We start from the raw sequence: 21,876 nt of genomic DNA, 5'->3' as shown, positions 1-21,876 counted from the left end.
TAATTTTACACCAATATGCAGTACTGAAAGAGGCATTAGTAAATGAGGCAATCTCAGTGAAACATCCATCCGTGGAGGCTCCTCTGTTCTCCTCCCTCACCAGTCATCCCAGTGCCTATGTGGGGTTCTCATCCCCGAGGATTCCTGCTGTGTGAGGAGCCATGGGAACCTCCCCTGCAAAGCCATTCCTTTCTCTCTGTGCCCTCAAAGCATTCCCAGCTTTAAAGCAGAGCACTGCCCCTCTGGCTGTCAGGAAGGAACGAGACCCACCCTGGGATGTTCAAAGGCAGTATTTTCATCACACATCCCCTTGGAAAGCAGTGATTAAAGCAGCAATAAAGGAACACCTCTCAAGTGGAGAAGGTAGAAACCGGCACTTTGTTAGGAAGAGGAGGAGAAGCTTTGAAACAGACTGCAAGAGGACAATAAAAGTTAAAGAGCATTAAACAGCAGCTCTGAGCCTAAAGGTAAAGCAGCTAAATACTGCAGAAATGAACCATAAAAATAGCACCATAAAAATGCTACAGCCATGCATTACTGTGTCCTTACTTAGAGATATTTCAACCCTTCCATTACAGACCCTTATTTCAAAGAAAACAGAGGGATTATGTAGCCAGCCTGGGAGCCTGGTGCAGCCATAAAGCAGGGAAGGGAAGGCACAGCCCCTGTTTGTTTTGCTGAACCAGGAACAACCACACTGAAACCAAGCACACAACACTGGAAGTGTTCCAGGTCAGGTTAGCCAGGGCTCTGAGGAGCCTGATCTAGTGGAAGGTGTCCTTGCCCATGATGATCCCTAAGCTCTTTCAAACCCAAACCATTCTACAACTCTAAATAAGTACAATTAGGAACTCTGCATAGGCATGTGCAAACTCGTAACTCCATGAGAAGCAATGAGCTGCTGCAATACAGATAAATGTAATTATGTAACAAATACAGCACCACAAGGGACACACAAAGATTTGGGCACAGTTGCCTGAAAAGGCCACATGAAAACATGTGCAAGCAGTAAAAGCTTCCTTTACGTCACAAAGAAAATAAACCAAATATGATTAACAACCTCCAATCCATACTGAAACAAGAGACAGAGAAAGGATATATTTGGAAAATACGATGTCTCCAAACAGTCTGAATTTAGCCCAAACTGCATAAGACAGCAAAGGAACAAAGGGAAGGTTAAAATATTCTTACCAGGAAAAAAAAAAAAAAAAAGGCAACATGCAGACGTGTGTTGTATTATTCAATGATTTCAGCACTTGGTACTGTTAGATAAAGAGACATCTGGAATCTAAATTGTGATCTGAGTTTTGTAGTGCTGACACAAAGCACTCCCTTCAGACAGCTCAGGTGCCACCTTTTGTTTCATAATCAGTAACCACTTGCACATCATTTTCAGCTGAGAGCAGAATCTACTGAAGGTAACTGAAAGATGAAAACTAAGAGTTATGAAACCCTCTCTTGATAAAGCAGGTGCTGTCAGTGCTGGCTTTGCCTCCTGAGCGCTCCTCTACTGAGATTAATAAACAGATAACAAGATAAAAAATTAGAGTAGTGCACTGTGAAGAGGCAGCATGAGAGGGGTCAATGTTCTGCAACAAACTAAAGCTTTAATGTAAAGGTTGAAGTAAAAACAAAAGATTACTTTCTTTTTTTTTTTTTTTTTTTTTTTTGCCTATTGGTATGAGTGTAGATGAAACACCAGTTTTAAAGCAAAAGAATTACAGGCTAATTCTAAAAGTCTCAATGATTTCACAAGCATCAGTTTCAGTCATTTTTGAGTTAATATTCTTGTGATGAAACTTGTCATCAAGCCCTGTCAGGTGTGTAATTTCAGAGAAGAACTAAAATCGATCCTGAAGCAGCTCTGGAATAGTTTTGGAACACAGCAATTCTGCCAGGACATTTTCTAATAGCTTAATGCTTGCCTGTGACACACCTGTCTTCCAAAAAGCTCCAATTAACTGTCGGGCATCCTGCAGCCTCCAAAAATAACAGTATTCACAAAGTAACCTTTTGTCAGGTACACATACGCTCCCAGAGGTTGCAGGATCAGAAAAAAGAGAAGAACCAAAGTCAGTAAAGGCATTCACAGTCACCTCTGGCTGGGAATAGGTACAAAATCAGACAGTACAAAAACCCAGCCAGACAAATGCCCACTGCTGTGGCTCAGGGATGCCAGGATGATGGCAGAGAATCCTTCTGTGAATATCCCGAGGAATTCCCTCCAGGCAAAGTAATTGGTAAACTGGGACAGTCTTGAGTCTTCAGAAATGATACATTTCAGGTATTGTTGCACCCAAGAACAATTCCACACAGGAAGAGGCAGACCAGGAACAGCAGGTGGCCACTCTACACCAGAATTAAAAGCAGGTACTAATACTGGGCAATGAACAACACCACAAGAACCAGTCGGCTGAACAGGACCAACATTTCCATCTCATAATTCTTAGCAAAAAATAACAAATTCAGGATGTCCAAATTAAGTTCTGTAAAATAGCAGAGGTTCTCACAGAAGCAGCAGTTCAGAGTTAAGTGTGTTTGTGATTTTTTTTTAAATTTTTTTTTTTAATTTGGCCAAACTTAGCTCCAAACCTTCAGTAAGCAAGAATCCCTTTCCTTTCCTTTTTTGGCCATCTCAGTTTCGGATAACCTGAATTTGCATTCCACTGCCTCACGGCACCCATGTTCCCATTTTAGCAGGGCAGGACAAAGTGAGGCATGCAAAGTGCAGTCTTTAATCACGTGTTGGAGGGGCTGGGCTGGGGCTGCACGGGGGTGTAACTCCCCCAAATGTGGCTCCTTGGGGTGTGATCCAGCAGAGCCCCATGAAAGCCCTGGGAGGCTGCAAACCAAACATAACATCCCAGAAGCTGTGGCAACCAAGCAGCTGAAACCCTGGCACGAGCCAGTGCTCCCAGCAGCCCAGCTCCTCCACCTGCTCGCTGTGTTTATCACTCTCTGGGCAAGCAACACCACCCTGCTCTTCCAAGCACTTTATTCAGCACCACAATGGCTAATTTTAAATTCTGAGAGATCAGCTCTGCCAACTCTGCTATTTAAAGTGCAAGTTAAATATGTTTGACATTCCATACCCCAAATGACAACAAACCAGAATATTTAGACCAGCAGCATGTCAGGCATTTATTTATTTATTTCTCTGTCAGGCCTAAGTGCTGCACCTTTTCATTTATATGCTGCTGTTTGCCCCACAGGCATCAAGCTGTTAACATGTACAGAAGAGATTAAAATGAACTTGCATGCTGGATGAGGTATAAATTAAAATTATAGTACTGTCAGTCATGAATCTCGGATTGTTTCCCAAAGTCTCCCAAAATGCATAATGTCAAGTGAGCCTCTGTTTGTTGCTTCAGGAGAGGCAAAATGTATAATTTTCCAGCAGCACAGTCAATATGAATTCTAAGTAAGTTGTCCCTGAGCCTGTGATATAAATATGCTGTATTAATCACATGAGTTGTGTATGCAAGGAAGGTCCAAGTGAATAAAAGGCTTTAAAATGGCATGTGAGCAGTGTTATTCACTGTGCACCTTCCAGTGCAAAGCAGATTGGGGCTGCTGGGTCTTCTAATGCCACTCACTCCCCATGCTGTGTCAGAAAAACCACCCGTGACACAGAGGACACCATCTCCCAGCAAACCAAGGGTGCTCTCTGTGTGCTCTGGGGGACCACCAGTGGCATCCCCCAGGGAGTCCATCCCCACCACCTACTGTAAATGCACGGCAAGCCCCGTGGCAGGGAAGAATGATGCATCTGACTCCATGTTGTCAGAAGGCTAATTTATTACTTTATTATACTATATTATATTAAAGAATACTATACTATACTAAAGAATACAGAAAAGATACTTACTGAATGGTAAAAAAATAATAATGAAAAACTCGTGATTTTCCAGAGTCCTGACACAGCTTGGCCCTAATTGGCCAAAGAGTCATAACAACTCACATGAGAGGCCAATCAAGCAACCACCTGGGGGTAAACAATCCCCAAACACATTCCACATGAGCACAACACAGGAGAAGCAAATGAGATAAGAATTGTTTTCCTTTTCTCTGAGACCTCTCGCTGCCTTTCAGCTTCCCAGGAGGAAAACCCTGGGCAAAGGGACCATGTTCAGAGAATGTGAATGCCACAAGCACCCACCTGGTCTCGAGAGGGACGTTGCTGTTGAGCACCCAGCTGTCCTGGAGCTGCACGGACTCGGGGGTGGTGGCCAGGTCGTTGGGCGCCGGAGCGGGCGCGTGGATCTGGTTGCGGCGATTGGTGAGCGAGTTCCTGTTGAGGGAGTTGGCAGAGGAATGGTGATGGGACAGGGAATGGTTGTGAGGAGGAGGGAGAGGTGGCCTCAGCGTTGATTGGCTGTGATGATTTGAAGGGCCTAAAACAGAAAAGAGAAACAAATCACAAATGTGTGTGGTGGCACTGCTCTCCTCGGCATTTTCAAGGGGCCACTGCCTGGGAAAAGAGACTGTGCCTCTTGGACCTGTGGGCATCAAAGCCTGGGCAAATCAGATCAGTGATTACTGGAGATCAGCAACACAAAACAGTGCTTCCAGCCTGCACAGCTGGCATGTTGACAAAGACTCTATTTAAATTTTAAAATACTTCTTCATGGATTCTCCCTGGAGAAAGTCTCCTCAGTGCAGCAGCCAGGACAGCAGCCTAGCTGGACCATTCCCTACATCCACCAGGAGAAAATTTACCCCCCCCCCCCCGCCCCCGTTTCTATCAAGGACTTTGAGCAGATGAACTTTAATGGATTAAAAAGAGCCTTTGAGAATATGGTCTTCAGGCCCCTATAAAACTTAATCAGAGAAATCAATCTTCTTTCATTCACTGTATTTTACCAATCAGCTTCAAATGAACAGGATTTGTGCCAGCACAAGAAGATTAAACTCCAAATATGAAAAGAGAGCAGCAAGGCAGCGATGGTATCTTTCATGTTATTCCATGTGATCAGGATTTGGCCTCTATTTTTCTATTTAGTAATGCCACAAACACAGAGCAAGATCTGGAAATTATGCAACTCTTTCAGTCTCCATTGAAAAATGACAGATGATTTTTTTTTTTTAGTGATAAAGAAGGATATAAACTTTTCTCATTCTTTGAGTACTGATATGTTTGCATCAAAAATGAAAAAAAATAATTTTAATCATTAAGCAAATGGATTAAAATCACATCAGCACATGAAAAGAAAATCTGATAAGCAGGTGCCCTTCTAACATTGGCACTTTTCTAAACGTAAATGTAGACTGGTAAATAAGTTCATGTGCAATTCCACACATTACAATAATTTATGTCTAATAAAAACAGCAAAAGAGAATTACAAAAACAAACACTATTATGAACTGTATGTTTTAGACATTGTATCAAGTTGTTTTCTAGTGAACATTAATCAGTAATACTAGAGAAATGATAATTCTAATGATGCATGTTTGTTTTTAGAAACTGAAGCAAAGTACTTCATTGTACTTAATGAATCAAATAATAAAAAGAAAACATCACAAAACATCATTTGCAGCAAGACTGATCTTTGTCACATGAAAAAAAAGAAGTCTAGAAAAGCTGCTGAACTGAGTAATTACTGTAATTTAATTAAGGCCAATATTTATAAAAATCCCAAAATAGACGCAAAATAACATCCCAGACCCAAACCCCAGAGCAGCAGGAGGATATTTCCCTGGTATGGAACCCTGAGCTGCAGCAGCACTCAGGGCCATGGTCAGTGGTGATCTGCCAGGGTTGGGTTAGGGGTCAGACTCGAGGATCTCAGTTTTTTTTTCCCAACCTGACCCCAGGGGCAGCTCTGTCCTGGCACTGCTCTGCAGACTGCCTGCCCAGGGAGAAGCAGGGAAAGAGCCTCTTCCTAACAGCAACACAGCCAGGGAGCAGAGAGACACCAGCGAGTTTGGAGAGAGGCTGCTCGTGTTCTTCAGGGCTTCTGAGGGCTGGGGGAAGCACAGGCTGCTGAGGAACAGAGCCAGGTTTACTGGGGCTTACACAAGGCAAGTGTGACTTGTCCTCTGACAAGAAACTTTAAGAAATGAATTATAATAAATTCGGCATCCTCCACATGTTGCCTTAAATCTACACAGCAGTTTCTTTATCTTTATTGAATGTTTGTTGCCAGAATGTGACCCTATGGGAATGTCAGCTGCTTTAAATACAAAGTCACCTTTTATGAACACAGCCTAAATTTTAAGGCCATCATATGTGCAGCTCTCCTCACTATCCTTGGCTATGTCTTATCTAAGCATAAAAGAGACTGTTTATCCAATAAAGTTTGATGTTTAAAACCCCCATTTGGATCTCCAAGAACATAAAATCTGTAATCTGTACTAGGTCCCGTGCCATTCCACAAGAGTGTGCAGAGCAAGACACAGCAGGAAGAAAATGTGTTTGGACAATATTCACATGCACAGAAGCTTAAGTGGAATTACTCTCCTAGTCTGTGTTCTGACTTTAAACAAAGCATGCTTGGATTTCAATAAGTGAATATTTATGAGTGATAAAATACAAATATGTATCCTTGTGTTAATAGTTACTTCAAAAGATTCATATGCATCATGTTTTCTCAACTTACTTCAGATGCAGCTTTTCCTTCTCAAGGATAAGTACAAAAAAGTCATACCCACATAAACAAAACAGTTTTGCTCTGAGAGCCACAGTAGCACCAGTTAAATAAAGACTCTGAATCTTGTCACCACAATATCATGGAGGCTGCTCTTAAAAGTGAGCCAAGTGCACATCAATGAGAATGAACAGCATTTCTGTAAGACTGAAAAAGAGCTGAAATCAAATTACCACAAATTATTTAATCTGCCTCAAGATTCAGCTCCCACACAGTAAATGTAAGATACTTTGAAAAATGAGCTGTTCAGAGGTAACTGAACGCACATTGCAGCTGCAAAAACTCTGAAATCTGGTGTAAGACAAATGTAGCATTTAATATGGAAAAATAAATACCAATATTAACATCATGTAGCTATTATATAGCTCCTATTAAAATGTATAAAAGCTTATATATAGAAAAAGTACTAACTAGGGAGCGTGCACACACTCGTGTATATATGAGAGAGATAAAAGCTTAATGTGCTGCTTCTTCATAAACCTGTTCAAATGAATCAAAAGCAGGAGCCCAACACTGTTCAACTTGCCAGGGATATAAAATTGGATTCACATCTGAACATCTGAGCACTTCTCTATGAGCATTTTTGTCTAAATTAAAACTTCACCAGCAGTACCTGCAACTCTGCTGAGCTCTGAAGTTCAGAGAAGGAAATCACTTGTCCCATAAATAAAGGATCCAAAGGGATTGGCCCCATGGATCTCACAGCATGACACACTGTGGTCCCCTGGAAATTGCTTTTGATTTGGACGCCTAAACAAAATGAGTGTCTTGATGGAGTACATCTGGCTTTTTACATCAGGAAATAGATTTTATTTTTGGTGTAGCAGTAGCCAGTATCGGTCAGGGGGAGAATACTGTGGAAATGATACCTTTTCTCAATTATCAGCTGAATTAGTAATTTCCTCATGATACACAAGCTCAAACATTTAGAATTTAAGGAAAAGTCTTTTAAAACCATACTGAAAATCAAAAACCTGGAAATCTGAAATACTGGTAGTCTCCACACTTAGGCTTTTTAATTTTTTAAAATTTCTCATTTAAATTCACAAACAGACAACATATCTAATTCCAATCAATTTTAGTACACACTGATTGTGCTGAGCATTTTTAAAAAATCATGGCCTGGTGTCCACATAATCAACATGTCATTCTTCAAGAGATCTTACTGCAGTCAAGAATATCAGCAGCACTCGTTTCAAATTAGGAGTTGAGTGAGGGTAAATTGTATTGTAATTAAGTAATCTGAGAATACACAGTCTGATCTGTGTAGCTTTGAAGCAATCATAAGCTACCCAATTGACTTAGTTGGGTTTAATCAGAACAAAAAGACTAAAAAAAATAAATTTTGCTCAGTTCATTCTTTTACCTGGTGAAACATTGAAACAAAGCAGGCTAGCACAGAGCACGTCCTCCTGTGCACCATAACAGTGCTGCTGTGGCACAGCCTGGCAGCCCCAGGGGTCAGAGAGCCCCTGCATCTCCCAGAGTTACAGTTATACATCAGTGATGGCTGAGAGCTCCTGAGCACACACCTCCAAACATCACTGCTTGGCTTTTTACAGTCCAAATGCTGACTAAAATACAAAAGAAAATTCAGATGTGCTTTAACACGGTCAAATAGTTTTTCATAGCTCTTCCCAGGCTCTGGTACACTCACTTAACTCATGCACTAAATCCAAGCAAAACAATGATCTGAGGAGAACAAGTTGATCTCCCACCTCAGAGATGAAATACCAAGCAGAAAAGGCAGCATCCCTAATCTGAGCAAAGCAATTGCTTCCCTGCATCCCAGTTCTTTGTCAATACTACCTCAAAAAGTAATGGAGATTGTATCTCAATTGTGCTGAATTATCCTCTGTGACATTACTAAATGCTAAAGAGACATTACACCTCCTCATCATTCCTTTTCATAAAAGAACTAAAAGGGAAAACCCAAACATGTATTATTTTTCTGAAAGAAACAATGACACAACTATTTCCTTCTGCTTTAAACAATGCAAATACTGAACAAAAAACCCCCAAAACCGAAGCTGATGAATTGAAAGAAAATAATTTAAAAGCCCACAGACAGCCCTTGTCAGCCAGCATTAGAAACCTCGTCTGCAGCACTGCTGGTTCTTTATTCAAATCCCCGTGCCACGCTGTTTTCCCAAGGAAACCACATCATCTGCCATGCCAGTGAGGAACGGCTGTTTCACAGAACCACAGGGCCACCTTCCAAGCTAAATCCATCTTCCAGGGCAGCTCCCATCACTCTGGGTCAGGGAGAGCAGACAGCTCTGGGACGCCCAGGGATGTGACAGTGGCACAGGAGCTGCTGTGCCCAGCCTCAGTGAGCTTGGCAGGGTGGCACCAGGGCCCCTGCCCAGCAGCACAGGCTGGGCTTTATGCTGTCTCTGCTTCAGTTCTCCTGTTTGTTTGCTTAATTCTCTACATTGTTTTGTGCTAGGCCGTAGCTAAATGGCATCTCAATGTTTTGGAAGTGTTTTCAACACATGCTGTAAAGAAGAAAGTTATCTCACTCCTAACCATGGATACCATTACCTCTCTCTCTTGTTGTTTTAAACCCAAGACATTTGCCAGGTGTTCCTTCTTTTGTCTGCCTGGTTTTTTTTACACTCTTTGAAGCAAGAATAGGTTGAATGACTGGCTGTCATCCCAGACTGTACATTTCAAACTGAAAATTCAGTAAATGTGTGATATGAAACAGTAAGTCACTTATCAGTGCCTGCCAGTGATTGCAGCCATGGCCCCAGCACAATATTACAGTAGAAAATTGAATGTTGCTCTGACAAAAAAATAAACAAAAACAAACAAACAAAAAACCCCAAACAAGCCAAACCAAACAAGGTAAAATTACCCCATTCCTTGTCCACAATATCCAGTGCACAGTCATACAAGCAAAGGCAAAACTGGACCCTTCAGCAGGAGTCAAACCTAAGGGATTACAGACATATAACCTCTCTCAAGTGAGGGTCACCCGTAAAAAGGTTCAAACTCACTGCTCTAAAAAATAGTATTCCCTGAGACACAATGTACTAATTATATTTGTTGAAATACAGCACTTAAATATTCATTATCACACTGCATGAAATAATGCCTGGTCAGTGGCAAATCACATCACTTCAATAATGTTTATGCAGACTCAGTGTCCTGTGGTACTTCACATGTACATATGTGCTTGTTACAGATATATGAAAAGGTAGGCACACTATTTCAAATTTTGAAAGAAAAGTTGGAGTTTTCTTCCTTCTAATTGAAAAAAATAATCACCTCACATCTTTTTCAATCTATCTTTTAATTTAGTTTCCCAATACCGATATAAATATGAAACATATTTCAGACAGTTTAAGGATGTATTTATCTTCAGCTCAGGTACACGAGCACTGTTCACACTATTGTTTGAAGAAGGCACTGCTGTAAGAAGAACTAAAAGGAAAAGCAGGAAAAGTTCTATTTCTAAGCAATGACACTCATTATTACTGTCTTCACTACGGAACATTTTAGTGCAAAAAGGTAAATGCTGTTCTCTAGGCTTGGCTCTGCAGAATGGAAAAGAGCTGGACCCTGTCTAAGGACTCAGACAAATTCTCACCTGAGCTCAAACAATTTGAAGGACTGATCAACACCAAAGTGAAAATGAAGACACAGATTCTATTGAACAACAGACAGAAATTTCTGAACGGAAATATTTAGGCCAGCAGTGGAACCTGGTGACATTTTCCTGAGAGGATCCTGGCCTGAAAGCTGCTGCTTCTCTGACTGGTCTATGGGGGACCCTGAAAATTGTCATGGTGCCATGAGAATAACTGTGCCATAATTTCCAATTCAATGTAAATCCTGAGTCAGGTGCAACAGAAAGTCATCCCTGAAGCTGTTACAGCAGCACTTAGGATCTTGCATCACCCAGTGAGCTGGAACCCTTTTGGTTTCCAAGGGGCAAAAGAAATGCCAGTCACGGGTGGTTTAATGCAATGCACGACCTTGGTTATTTCAGAAGCATCACAGAATGTATTACACGTTGTCCAAAACACTCATTTTTTGTTAAACCCAACCTCCTAAAAAATTTATACCAGAAAGAGTTGCTTAAAATAAATTTCTAAAGTAATTATGTCAGAAAGATCTACTAGGAAACTGAGCTTTTTAATAAATCAGGCTTCTAGGTGCTGCAACTCTTTAAGAGAAGGAATGGTCTATCAGCAGAGTAATGATTTGGAATCTTTCTGCTGTTTGAAGAATCTGTAAGGTCAGGTTGCACCACTGAGAAGTTTGGCAGCTGAACTACGAATGAAACTAAATATAGTGGACAAGGCTTTCAGCATCATGTAATTTCTCTGTTTCTGAGGCAGTATTATCTCTTCCCAGCAGCACTAAATTTTTCAACTTCTGAATTTTTTTTTCTTATTCCATCTTATACTACTGCCTTAGGACAACTCACCATAATGCACAGTGCACACCAATCTAGATTTTTTTTTTTCAGTTCAACAACATGATCAACAAAAATATAATATTTTTATCGTCTAAAAGAAAAAACCCAAAAAGTTCTATCTTGCAATAATGTTCTTCAATGGATTTTCAGGGTTTGACCATTTTTTTCAAAAAATACTTACAATATAACGCCTTTGGCCCTCAAAAAGCATAAAAATAATAATTAAAAACAATTTTACTTTTAGGCTGAACCAACTGACAATCAGCTGATGGAAATAAACACTGATATATAAGCATCCCTGTCATGAAGGCTCACTGACATATACCAGCAAATACAGGGTTCCTGGAGGAGCTGCCTGGGAGAATTCAATTTCATAGCTCCTGGGAAGCCAGTTATTTACTACCTGGACCATCTGTTTCTCAACATGTACAACAGGTAAAAATAATTTGTGTGGAATATATGGAAAAAAGTAAGAGGAATGTTGCATAATTCTAGAGTAAAGAAAAGCAAATATAATGCAATGCACATGTTGCACTGGATCAGGCTTTTCAATGGGTTATTTCTCTTTTTAAAAGCAGGCAAGGTACAAGGAAGTACAAGACAGAAACAAGGATTTGTCTGCCTCCAGGGTACTGCAAGCTGCAATGCTACATGACTGGCATTTCTTTCACAGGCAGTGAGGTTTCATTTGAATTCTTTATTGGTTCTTATTGGACTAAAAAAGGAAAGTCACAAACCATTCAGATAAGAAGCCCTGTTTAAGTTTCCTGACTTTTCAAGGTACCAGAGGTGTTACCTTCAGCTACTACAGGTAAAAGATTCTGTTACTCAGGTGAAACCATGGGTTAATGAATAAAATACAATAAAATGTTCTATTGAAAAGTAAATTAATTGCAATTAATTTGTAATTAATTGTAAAGTGCTGTATGAAAGGCCTCACACAATTTATCACTTAGCATATGAGCCAACATTAACCCAGCAAATCTTAAAGAATGCTTTAAATAAAGTTTTTGTGTGTGTGAAGGAAAAAAAAAAAAAGAGATAACAAACAACTAAAAAGCAACTGCAACCCCCCAGTCTGTTTTACATGGTAAAACAGAAAAACGAATACAAGGTGAGGCACCCATGGAGCTTGTGCTGGCCAGCAGTTCTCTCAGGAGCACTGCAGCAAATACTTCCCTACTTCTGCATTTACCATAGAAAAATCTCCTGCAAGCTACAAACTCACTGCGTAGCAGGAAGGAAACAGCCCAATAAAAACTTTGTCTAGGTAGAGAAAACAAATGTTGCCTTCTCTAAATACCATTACTAACATCTTGCAGAGACTCAATCCTTACCAAGACATTAAACTTCCATGCAATTCTCTATTTCAGGAGCTTGAAGAGACTCTCAGAACAGGGCTGTTGTGGTAGTCACATACTCTTTGGACAGAGAGAGACAATTCTCTCTCCCAGGATTTTTCCTGGGGAAGGCAGTGAGAAAGCTCAGAGAAAGAAGAGAATCTGCTTGCTGCTCCTGCTGTTTGGCACATGTGGAATGTGTTATGGAGATTGTTCACTGAGGAGTGATTTGTTAATTGGACTCTGCTGACTGATGGCTGTTTGGACTGACTGGTTAGGGAAAAGCTGTGTCGTGACTGTCTGTAAGGGGTCACAGGCTTTTCTTTAGTACGTTTGTAGTATAATAACTTATTGTAATATAGTATAGCTTAATAAAGCAGTTGTTCAGCATTCTGAATCATGGGGTCAGAGCACATTATTCCCTGGCTGGGGGCTGTCCTGCATCAATAGGCTATGGATCTTTTCCATTTTTTTAAAAAAAAATTGAATAGACCCATCTAATAGCTTACAATTAGTGAAACAGGAGACAGCATCACTTCTCATCTCCTGGGCTGCGCTGCTGCCTGCCAGCCCAGCCTGTGTCCCACAGCAGCACCACAGTGCAGCCTGCTCTGGGCTGCCACTTCAGACATGCCCTGCTCTTCCCTCACCAGCGTGGCGAAGGCAATCCAATTCCCAGCCTGAAGAGGCTGTGTCATCACCCTGGCACACACCAAACACTGGAGAGCTCCCACATCACCAGAGCAAACCGGAGGCAGGGCACTGAGATGCCTTTCAGCAGTTGCCGGTGTCCAGGGGAGAGGGAGCAGCCCAGCCCTGCCCCTCACTGCACTGAGCACATCTCTGAAAGCACAGCCTCGCCCCAGCTCCTCACGCAGCGCCAGATCCACAGGCCTGGCTCATCTCAAGGACATGGTTCTATTTTACTGAGCCCAGCAATGCAAAGTAAAAGCCACTCAAGTAAAAAGCCACAAAATATAGTATTAGTTGAGGAAGGAGGGAACAGATTCCATTTCCTACTTAAAGTATAAAAAACAGCTATCATAATTGCATTATATACTGTCTCTTCCTTCAGAATGTCTGAAGCTGCCACAGAACTAAGTGGTGTTTAACACTGTGAAAAGAAAGTGGAAAAAACCCACCTCACAAGTGCCATGCTGTATTGATAATCATGACAGTGGCAACACTAAAGAAGAATTTAAAAATGGGAAAAGAAGATGACCACAATATTTTATCCAACTAAAGACATAGGAGACTAGAGAGTAGTTAAAAACCAAGAAATCAATTTGGGTAAAACCTCTGTGACTGCAAAAAGTGCTTCAAAACATGTGGAGGGGGAGACTCTTGTTCCAGGTCTATCAGCCTAAATCTGATCCAAATTTACTGCCCCACACTGTCCAAACAATATCTGGTACAGACCAGGGTGTCAATGAGCTTCTGCTCTCACCTGCTGATAATTCCTTGCTGATCCGCCTGTGGCCTATACAGGTACCACACATAATTGTCAAAAGCTTCATTTCTCTGTGGGAGAAGCTTCTGCAAGAGCTCTTAGGACACATTTATTTTGTGTCTTTTCCTTCTCTTCTTCTGACTCTTTCCTTGCCCATATCTCAAAGAAGTTGACTTGTCTGACTGATTGCAGAAAGCTCTTTTTTTCTTCTCTGCCATGATTTCACAAGCCAACTTCAGTGTCAAAGGAACATTTAGGAACAGATGTGTTGTCAAGCTTAAGAAATTCCAAAGCTAAGAGGACTTCTTTTCCCCTAAACATGTGTAATGTTGATAGTGAAAGTTGTTTTTGTTCTATCGTTACCAGTAAATTAAGATATCTATAGTTTTAGGTAGTAAGATACTTACTAGATGTCCATACTTATCATGAATGAATGAAAATCAAATTACTTTAAAAAATAAAGTTATCCAATTAAATTATTGTTGTTGGGTAGCTGTGACTCCACACCAACAAAAGTTACCTTACAAACTAAAAAAAAATAATTAATATATGCATTCATTTTTAGTAATTTTTTTTGTCTGTTATGTGTGAAAGATTTTAATTTACACTCATTTATCAACTCAGACAATTTCACTAATGGAGGAATTACTTTTGCTAACAAAAAGTCAAACTGCACTTTCAGAAGGTTATCAGAAGGTAGGTACATGCACATGGCACCTGGATCAGGAACTAGTACCACTTTTTAACACAAATCTTAAAAAACAGGGTTTTCTATAAGTTCTAAAGGAATATGACGCCCACATAGAAAAGATTTCATTTCAAATGAATGCACCTGAAAGAAATATTCACAAACATGGGAGGGCAGAGGAGACATTAAACTGGACAGTTAAACATGGTAGAGAAAGGGACCTTAAACCAAATAATGTTTTACTGTGGCAATGCTGACTGTGGAGTTTTTATCTCTCAGAAGTGATTGCAGTCAAGGACACACCCATGGAAATGATCAATACCAACAACCAGAATGTAGCAACAGTGATAACACTTTGTGTTCTCTGCAGGATCTGCTGTGTGTTCTTTTCATGTGCTACCCAAACAAACCCAGTCAGGAAAGGATGTTATCAGAATTTTATGTGACAAGCTGAAACAGAGAGCAGAAAACTCTCTGTGTGGGAATTCTGTGACCAAACCCTGGTCCACCATTTTCACCCAGGTCTTTTCTTCTTCCAACAGGCTTTCAACATCTGACATGCTTCTCCAGCCACAACAAACTGAAACATGTGAAAATTAATTCCAGTGGGTGTTAACAGAAAGTGTCCCATGTTTAACTATTGTTTCAAACAGGTTTGGTTTGGATGTTTGTTTGTTTTTTAAAAGCAGAATATTTCAATTACACCTCTCAGTAAGCAGAAACAAATGAGGAAACTTCTACGCTGTATGAAGATCTAGAAATGCAGTATTCTTTTGCCAGACCTCTTACACATGCTAAAAAACAAGAACAAAAACCCCCAAACAAACGTCACACAGCTGATCAGACTTTTTTCCATTTGATACATAACACAAGTCCCACCCATGGGAGAGGTTTAGATTTTCAAGCAAATGTCAAGTTACTATATTTTAAGAGAAATGCAAGAGCAAAAACTACTCTCTACAGGGCATGCAAGCCAGCCATCCTTAAAGCTTTAAGACTGATCTATGCAGATTTTCTGCATCATAAAATAGTCTGGAATAAAACCCAAACTGCACATCAGTGTAGGATGCTGATAGACATCTTGATCTGGTTACACTATTTCAATTTAGCTGCATATTGTTTGGTACTGCTCAGGGAAATATGACAAGCTGTGCCACAAACGGAAGGGAAGAGAACCAACTCTCTGTTGCTGTACATTATATTTTTATTAACTGAGACTCCACAAACCTCTAAATTTATGAAATACTGAAGAAAAATTATTAAATTATTAATCAGTGATAAGATAATTAAGAAGCAAACTAAGGAGCAAGTGGAAGCTTGGTCCTGAGGGAGAACAGCTGGTCTTCTCATTAAAAGTATGTTTTGGCAGCAAAATACCCTCTGAACAGAGGGAACCTGCTGGTAAAGCAGCCTCTGAGTCAAATTTAGGAGCAAGTGACAAAGCCAGGCTGATGTGAAGAGCAAGGTGGTGCACTCTGGGTAGCAGCGTGTGGCTGGGGCACGCCGCGCTCCCGCCGCTCCTGGCAAAGGGGCGAGGTGACTTTGTTGTGCTTTGGAGCCACCACATGACACGGGAGCTGCCTCAGCCACTCCGTGCCCATGCACCAGACTACAAAGAAATTAACTTAAAACTCAAGGGAAGATGTTCTTTGTACCACATCAGCCAACAGCTGAGCAGAGTCCAGTGGTGAGGACGGTCCAGGTCACTGAGTCGCCCCGTGCTCCTGCCTCACCGCCCTTGCTCATCAAACAGCAAAGCTGCAGATCCCGAAGGGGCACTGGGTCAGCACATCCTGGGAAGTTTCCCCAGCAGGGCAGCATGTGCAGGATGTGCTGAATGTGAGCACTGTCCATCTGCACAGTGGGCAACAACCCCCCGAGGGCAGGAAGGGAAATTCCACCTCTGGGACTGTGGTGGTGCAGTGCTAAAAAAAAGAACTGTGTCACGTTAGAGACACACAAAGTCTTTCAGAGGTGGAGAAGAGAAGGAAAGGGAATGAGAAAGGGAAGACACAGCACTTGGGTGCAATGTTTTTTATAAACTTGAAGCACCATATGCAAAGGAACAACAGGCTGGAGCAGGGCCAGAGCTCTAAGAGGGTCTGAAAAACTCTTCATGAAATACCTTTGCTCCTTTCCTTCTCATCCCTCTACTACTCATACCTATTACTTTTAGGATTGTGGATTTTTTAAGCTTGTGGTTTTTTCTCATACTTTCCTTTTGTGGTTTTTAATTCTTTCCCCGTCCTGCCATCAATAGCTCAGGAGATTTGCCCTTTGGCTCCTCACCTCTTACAATCCATCCTCCCAGATCATCCACCTTAAACACTCAAACAAAAAATCACTGATAAACCAGCTCTCACCCACAGAAACACAAAGGACCTCTTATGATCCCATTGCTGAAATATATAGTGATCTGTGTTATTTAAAGATACTATCCCTAAAATATGTCTACAGAAAAAAAAAAAAAAAAAAAAAAAAAAATTTGTAAAAAAAAAAAAAAAAAAAAAAAAAAAAAAAAAAAAAAAAAAAAAAAAAAAAAAAAAAAAAAAAACCCAAACGTTTCTGCAGCATCTGCTGAAATATGAAATCCCCACTTGCTGGCATGCCTTGTTCTAGATGTTTGAGGAATTTTTTCAAATAACATCAAGGTCTATAATTTCTTTTTTGTTACACAGAAACACAAAATCAGATGCTCCATCTTAATTTTGGACCAACTTATTTCCTAGTTAGATAAAAAACTGGTAGGAGTTTTCCTATCTTAATGCCATTTTCTTTCCTGTATTTCCCCACGTGTGTGAAATAGCTTTACAGCTGAAAGCAGAAAGACACAACAGGTTGATTCCTAATCAAATCTGCTTTAAATTGTTTCTTCCATTCTTGCAAAGATTCAAGTTATCTTGCATAACTGGCAGGAATTCTGACATCCCTGCACAACACCAAATTACTCTCAGCCTGCTTCAAAACCTGATTGATCACATAAAATAAAACAATTGCCACTCCAATCTTTCTGTACTTATTTGTTCACTTAGGTTAGCTGGCAAAATAAGCATGTTAGCCTTTTCTCTGCTCCAGATATGTCATACCAAAGTGGGTTTTGCCTAAAGAGAAATGGCATGCTACTATCTTAGTAACATTTTTAGAGCCTTGGTTATAAATACTTCAGATGATGCTCAGACAGAAACTCAAGTGATGCAGATTTCAGCTCTTCACATGAACAACAGGGAGAGTTAGTTTCAGTTTGATTTGGACCTACACTAATTTACCCCAGGTGATCAGCAAAAAGGAGAGCATAGCTAAAATAGAATTTCTGAAGTATCTGGACATTCACAGCTGGGTATACAGCGACCCAGGGCAACACTCTGATGTACAAAAAGAGGAACAAATGATGAGCCGGTGAAGCAAAGAATCCTGCATGGGGCTCTTGGTGGGGCCTGACTGGGCTGTTGGGGCAGGTAGAGCCCTCTCAGCCAGAGCCAGCCCAGGGAGGGAAGAGGAGTCAGCAGGAGTGTGGCTGGGGAGAGCAGCGGGGTGGCCAAGGCAGTGCAGGATCCATGGGATGCACCTTCCTCACCTGAGAGTGAGCTACAAAGGGACACAACCACAAGGGCAGACCAGGAGAGGTGGAAAAGAAGGAAATAAAACGGTGCAGAGCTCCAAGACAGTTGCATTTTTCTTTCGACAAGATTTAGAGCAAAGAAAAAAAAACAGAAGCAACCAGGAGAGCTGTGAAGGACGGGACAAGAGAAGGGCATGGGCAGGAGGAATGCAGTATTGAGTATTGAGCAGGGTAAACTCTGCTTCCCACTTTGGGCACACCTAGGGAGCTGGATCACATAGAGCCAGCTCAGACATTGTAGACATGTCTATATCTCTAATTACTTACAGATACACATCCATTCCTTTTTGGTTAGCGTTAGATGTGAGCAGTTTGTGTTACATAAACCTTCCCCTCAGCCCAGCAGTACCATCTTGTTTCCTAGTCCAGAGACATGACTGCAAGCTCCTAAGACAAATCCTTCTTAAACCCCAGTACTATTTCAGGGGACTTAGAAAATAGGGAGTCCACAGCTATGCACTGTAAACCAGCAATTAAAAAGATACTTGCATGGAGACATCCTTATTCTTTCATCACTACAGCTTCTGTAAAAGTAAATTCTATTTCTTTCTCAAGAAGGAAAGGAACAGTTTTTGAAAACAATGTTTCTGTTAAGGGAAAAAGCCCAAACCCATGATCTTAAGACATGATATAGAAATTATTTAAATTCTGCTACTTAACACATTCTGTTTGGAGGGCCAGCCTCACCCAAAGGAGCAAAGACTAATAAAGGAATCTTCTGAACCCCAAACACTTCAAGATACCATTTTTTGGAGTCAATCCTATTCAAAGCAACCAATGAAAAGACAAAATTAATATCTGTGTGTTGTTATATAATTGTAAAAACCCAGACTCTTATTTCCTAAGCTAACAAACTGAGCCATCTCTTTTTTATTCATTAACAATTAATACGGATTCTGCTTATAGACATCTGTAATGCTTTGGGCTGTATTTATGGTGTGATAATTGTCATTTTGAGACATGGAACACGAAGATGATAGAAAGACATAGCTGAACTGTTCACTATCTAAGGGACAACACTGCTATCATGTTCAAAATACTGCCCCAAGCAATGAAAAGTTTCATAAATCTTTTTTTTTCCTACCACTGTTGTCAGCTTCTATTTTTGCCTGTGGCTGAATGTGATTATAATCTGTTTCCAGTGTACAAGAAAACAAAGTGATCTAGAATATAATGAGTGGGGAACATTTTGGAGCCCTCCTGAGCTGCAGGATATTTCCAGCTGCTAGCAGAGCTGATAACAGACTTAATAGAGCTAATGATTTCTAATACCACTAACACAAGGCTATTTTCACAGTGGGTAAATAATGGCTCTTGTTTTGGAAATAGTTAAGGAGTCATGTAGATGTTTGATAAGTACATGATACAGTATAAATGCAGCAATATTTGGGTAATTAATGGTGGATTACACCATAGCTAGAAGATAATATACTTCTGTGTTTCCTTCTAAGAACTTAAAAGTTTATAACCCTGTTAAGACCAGGGTGACAGCAAGGAGATTTCACTGTAAACAATTAAAAGTAATGTTTTAATCTAAGTGTAAAAAAGCTTCCATTTGTTTCAGTGCACTGCATCTTTGTTTTTATGTTGGTAATTAATATTAGAAATCTTCACTAGAAGTAAAATAAAAACTAATTGGATAGTAAAAGAAATTTTCTTGAGAATTGATGCAAAAACTGCATCAATGGGGCAAACTATGAATAGCACATATGCCTTCAGTGCTTTACTTGCTCATGACTGCATCTTTCGGATGAGGATTAACAGTATTTGCTTGGTTCCGTCCTTTCCCAGTGAGCAATCTGTGAACCCCATTCAAGGGCCTGTGCTCCCATCAAAGAGAATTCCACTCTGTAGGCTGCAAGATTCCTTGCAGGTTTTTTTGTTTGGCATTATACAGAAAAGGTTCCCTATGGTAAAAGTGCATTTCTTCTTCCCCGTCTCTCCAGAAGTTTCCTATAGAGGCTGCACATATCGATCTCCTGTTTTTCCTCTAAGACATCTGAACATTATTTCACATGAAGTTCATGGCAGCTGTAAAGAGTGGTTGGGAGTTCTACCCTGCAGCACTCAGTGCTTCATGCCCCTGCAGTTTTGCTGCTTTTTCAGCTTTCTCAGCTGTATCCAACCCCAAACAGCATTCCCTGGATGGGACTGTGTTCGCACATGTCCCTCTGTCACCCAAAATGGGTGGCATAAATCACGCTGTTAACAATCCAAACTTCATAATGGGAACAAAGAAATAATGATAACTCTGATGAAGGCAAAAATGTAAGGTTTAAATAAAATAATTCAAGCGGGGCAGAGCTTTTCAAGTCAAAATGAAAGAAATAAAAGGACTTATGATGTGAACAGAGGGTAAGAAATTGTGTAATGCAATAAAGCAATATCTACCCATTACAAACTTTATAGATTTTAGGAAAGCAGATGATAACCCCCATTGTGATTCATTTTCACATATCTTGAAATATTACAGGAAGCAGGCAAAAATAATTAAATTTACCTAACTGTATTGCAAGGTATGGCTTCACTGGTTAAAGAAAATGCAAACTTAAGCAAAGAGTCTGATACAGCTGCTGGTATCAAACTGAGAATGCAATCTCTTCTCTGGTCTGTTACTGCCCTTGCTTCATTAGGAGAAGAAATTGTAGATTGGAACAACAGAAATATTTCATGGTCTAAGAGTCAATATCAGACTTTTGTTTGCGCTGGTGATACAGCAGTTCTAAATGACAGGTCAAACAGGCAAGGAACAGCACGAGATTGTTCCACATCACAAGTAAATCAGGTTAAATATTGTGAAAAATACATCCAGTAGGGACTCCAGGTTCCAAATTAGGCTTTGTATCAGAAGACCAAGAAATACAGGGTTTGTAAATTCATATATTTGACAGGCATGAGCAAGTCAATGAATTTAATCATAAGGAAAAAATACCATGATCAAGGAATGTGACAACTGCAATCACTAACTTCAATGGCTTGTTCAAATATTTCTTCTCCCTTAGCAGAGAGACAGGGAAAAAGGAAAGCCACCAGATGCTAACACACTCAGAAAATATTAGGTATCATATTAATTGAATCCGCCTTTTTTTTTTTTTTTAATAGTAGCAGAAATAAAGACAAATTCAAGAGACATCAAAAAACTAAGGTAGAGCAGAGAACACAGCAGGTATAGCAGTGCCAGCTTGAGAAGGATGTCAAAGGCCTACACAATGTAAAAACCAAGAATATTGAACAAGTTTGAGAACAAGATGGCTAAGCTGCTCAAAGAATCAGAATTAAGGATTGCTTAATTAAAACCCACTACAGTATCACAGGGCAGAGCTATATTACATGCATTAGCATATAAAAATGAAAAAGTAGGTATTTTGGAGATCAAGGAGCTCTTCTGTATTGATACACGAGTTGTAATGCCAAAAAAATTAGATTCAAACATGTAGATCAGGAATTTACAATAGGAAGAGCTGTTAAAGAAGAAGGCAATAACCAGGCAGTGAATTCAACATTTTTGTATGGAAAATGTCTAAGGAATGGAAAAAGTCTAGTAGAGAATACTTAACAAAAGGTCTTGAAAACTGAGAAGATATAAAGGAAACAAATCTTGCTAAGTCTAAAAGCAACCACATTTTCTTAAAAAATAATTAAAATACAATGCACTAGGCAGTCCTTCAGAGGGAAGCAGAGCTATGTAACAGGTGGTGGGACA

The 21,876-nt window shown here is 40.3% G+C and overlaps 1 protein-coding gene across 4 annotated transcripts in view; it reads right to left on the bottom strand.

The window, feature by feature from the left end:
* The window catches only part of TENM2 (teneurin transmembrane protein 2), a 479,299-nt gene that overhangs the window by 168,811 nt on the left and 288,612 nt on the right, over positions 1-21,876 (bottom strand). For all 4 annotated transcript variants that reach the window (XM_041488023.1, XM_041488020.1, XM_041488021.1 and 1 more), the window contains one exon: positions 4,160-4,394. In XM_041488023.1, coding sequence (XP_041343957.1) covers positions 4,160-4,394 — 235 coding nt within the window. The remainder of the gene's footprint in view (positions 1-4,159; positions 4,395-21,876) is intronic.

Source organism: Pyrgilauda ruficollis, unplaced genomic scaffold (genome assembly GCF_017590135.1).
Source record: "Pyrgilauda ruficollis isolate IOZ18807 unplaced genomic scaffold, ASM1759013v1 scaffold86, whole genome shotgun sequence".
NCBI classification, from domain to species: Eukaryota; Metazoa; Chordata; class Aves; order Passeriformes; family Passeridae; genus Pyrgilauda; species Pyrgilauda ruficollis.
The sequence above is the reverse complement of the archived record's forward strand: the minus strand, read 5'-3'. Positions and strand labels throughout refer to the sequence as shown.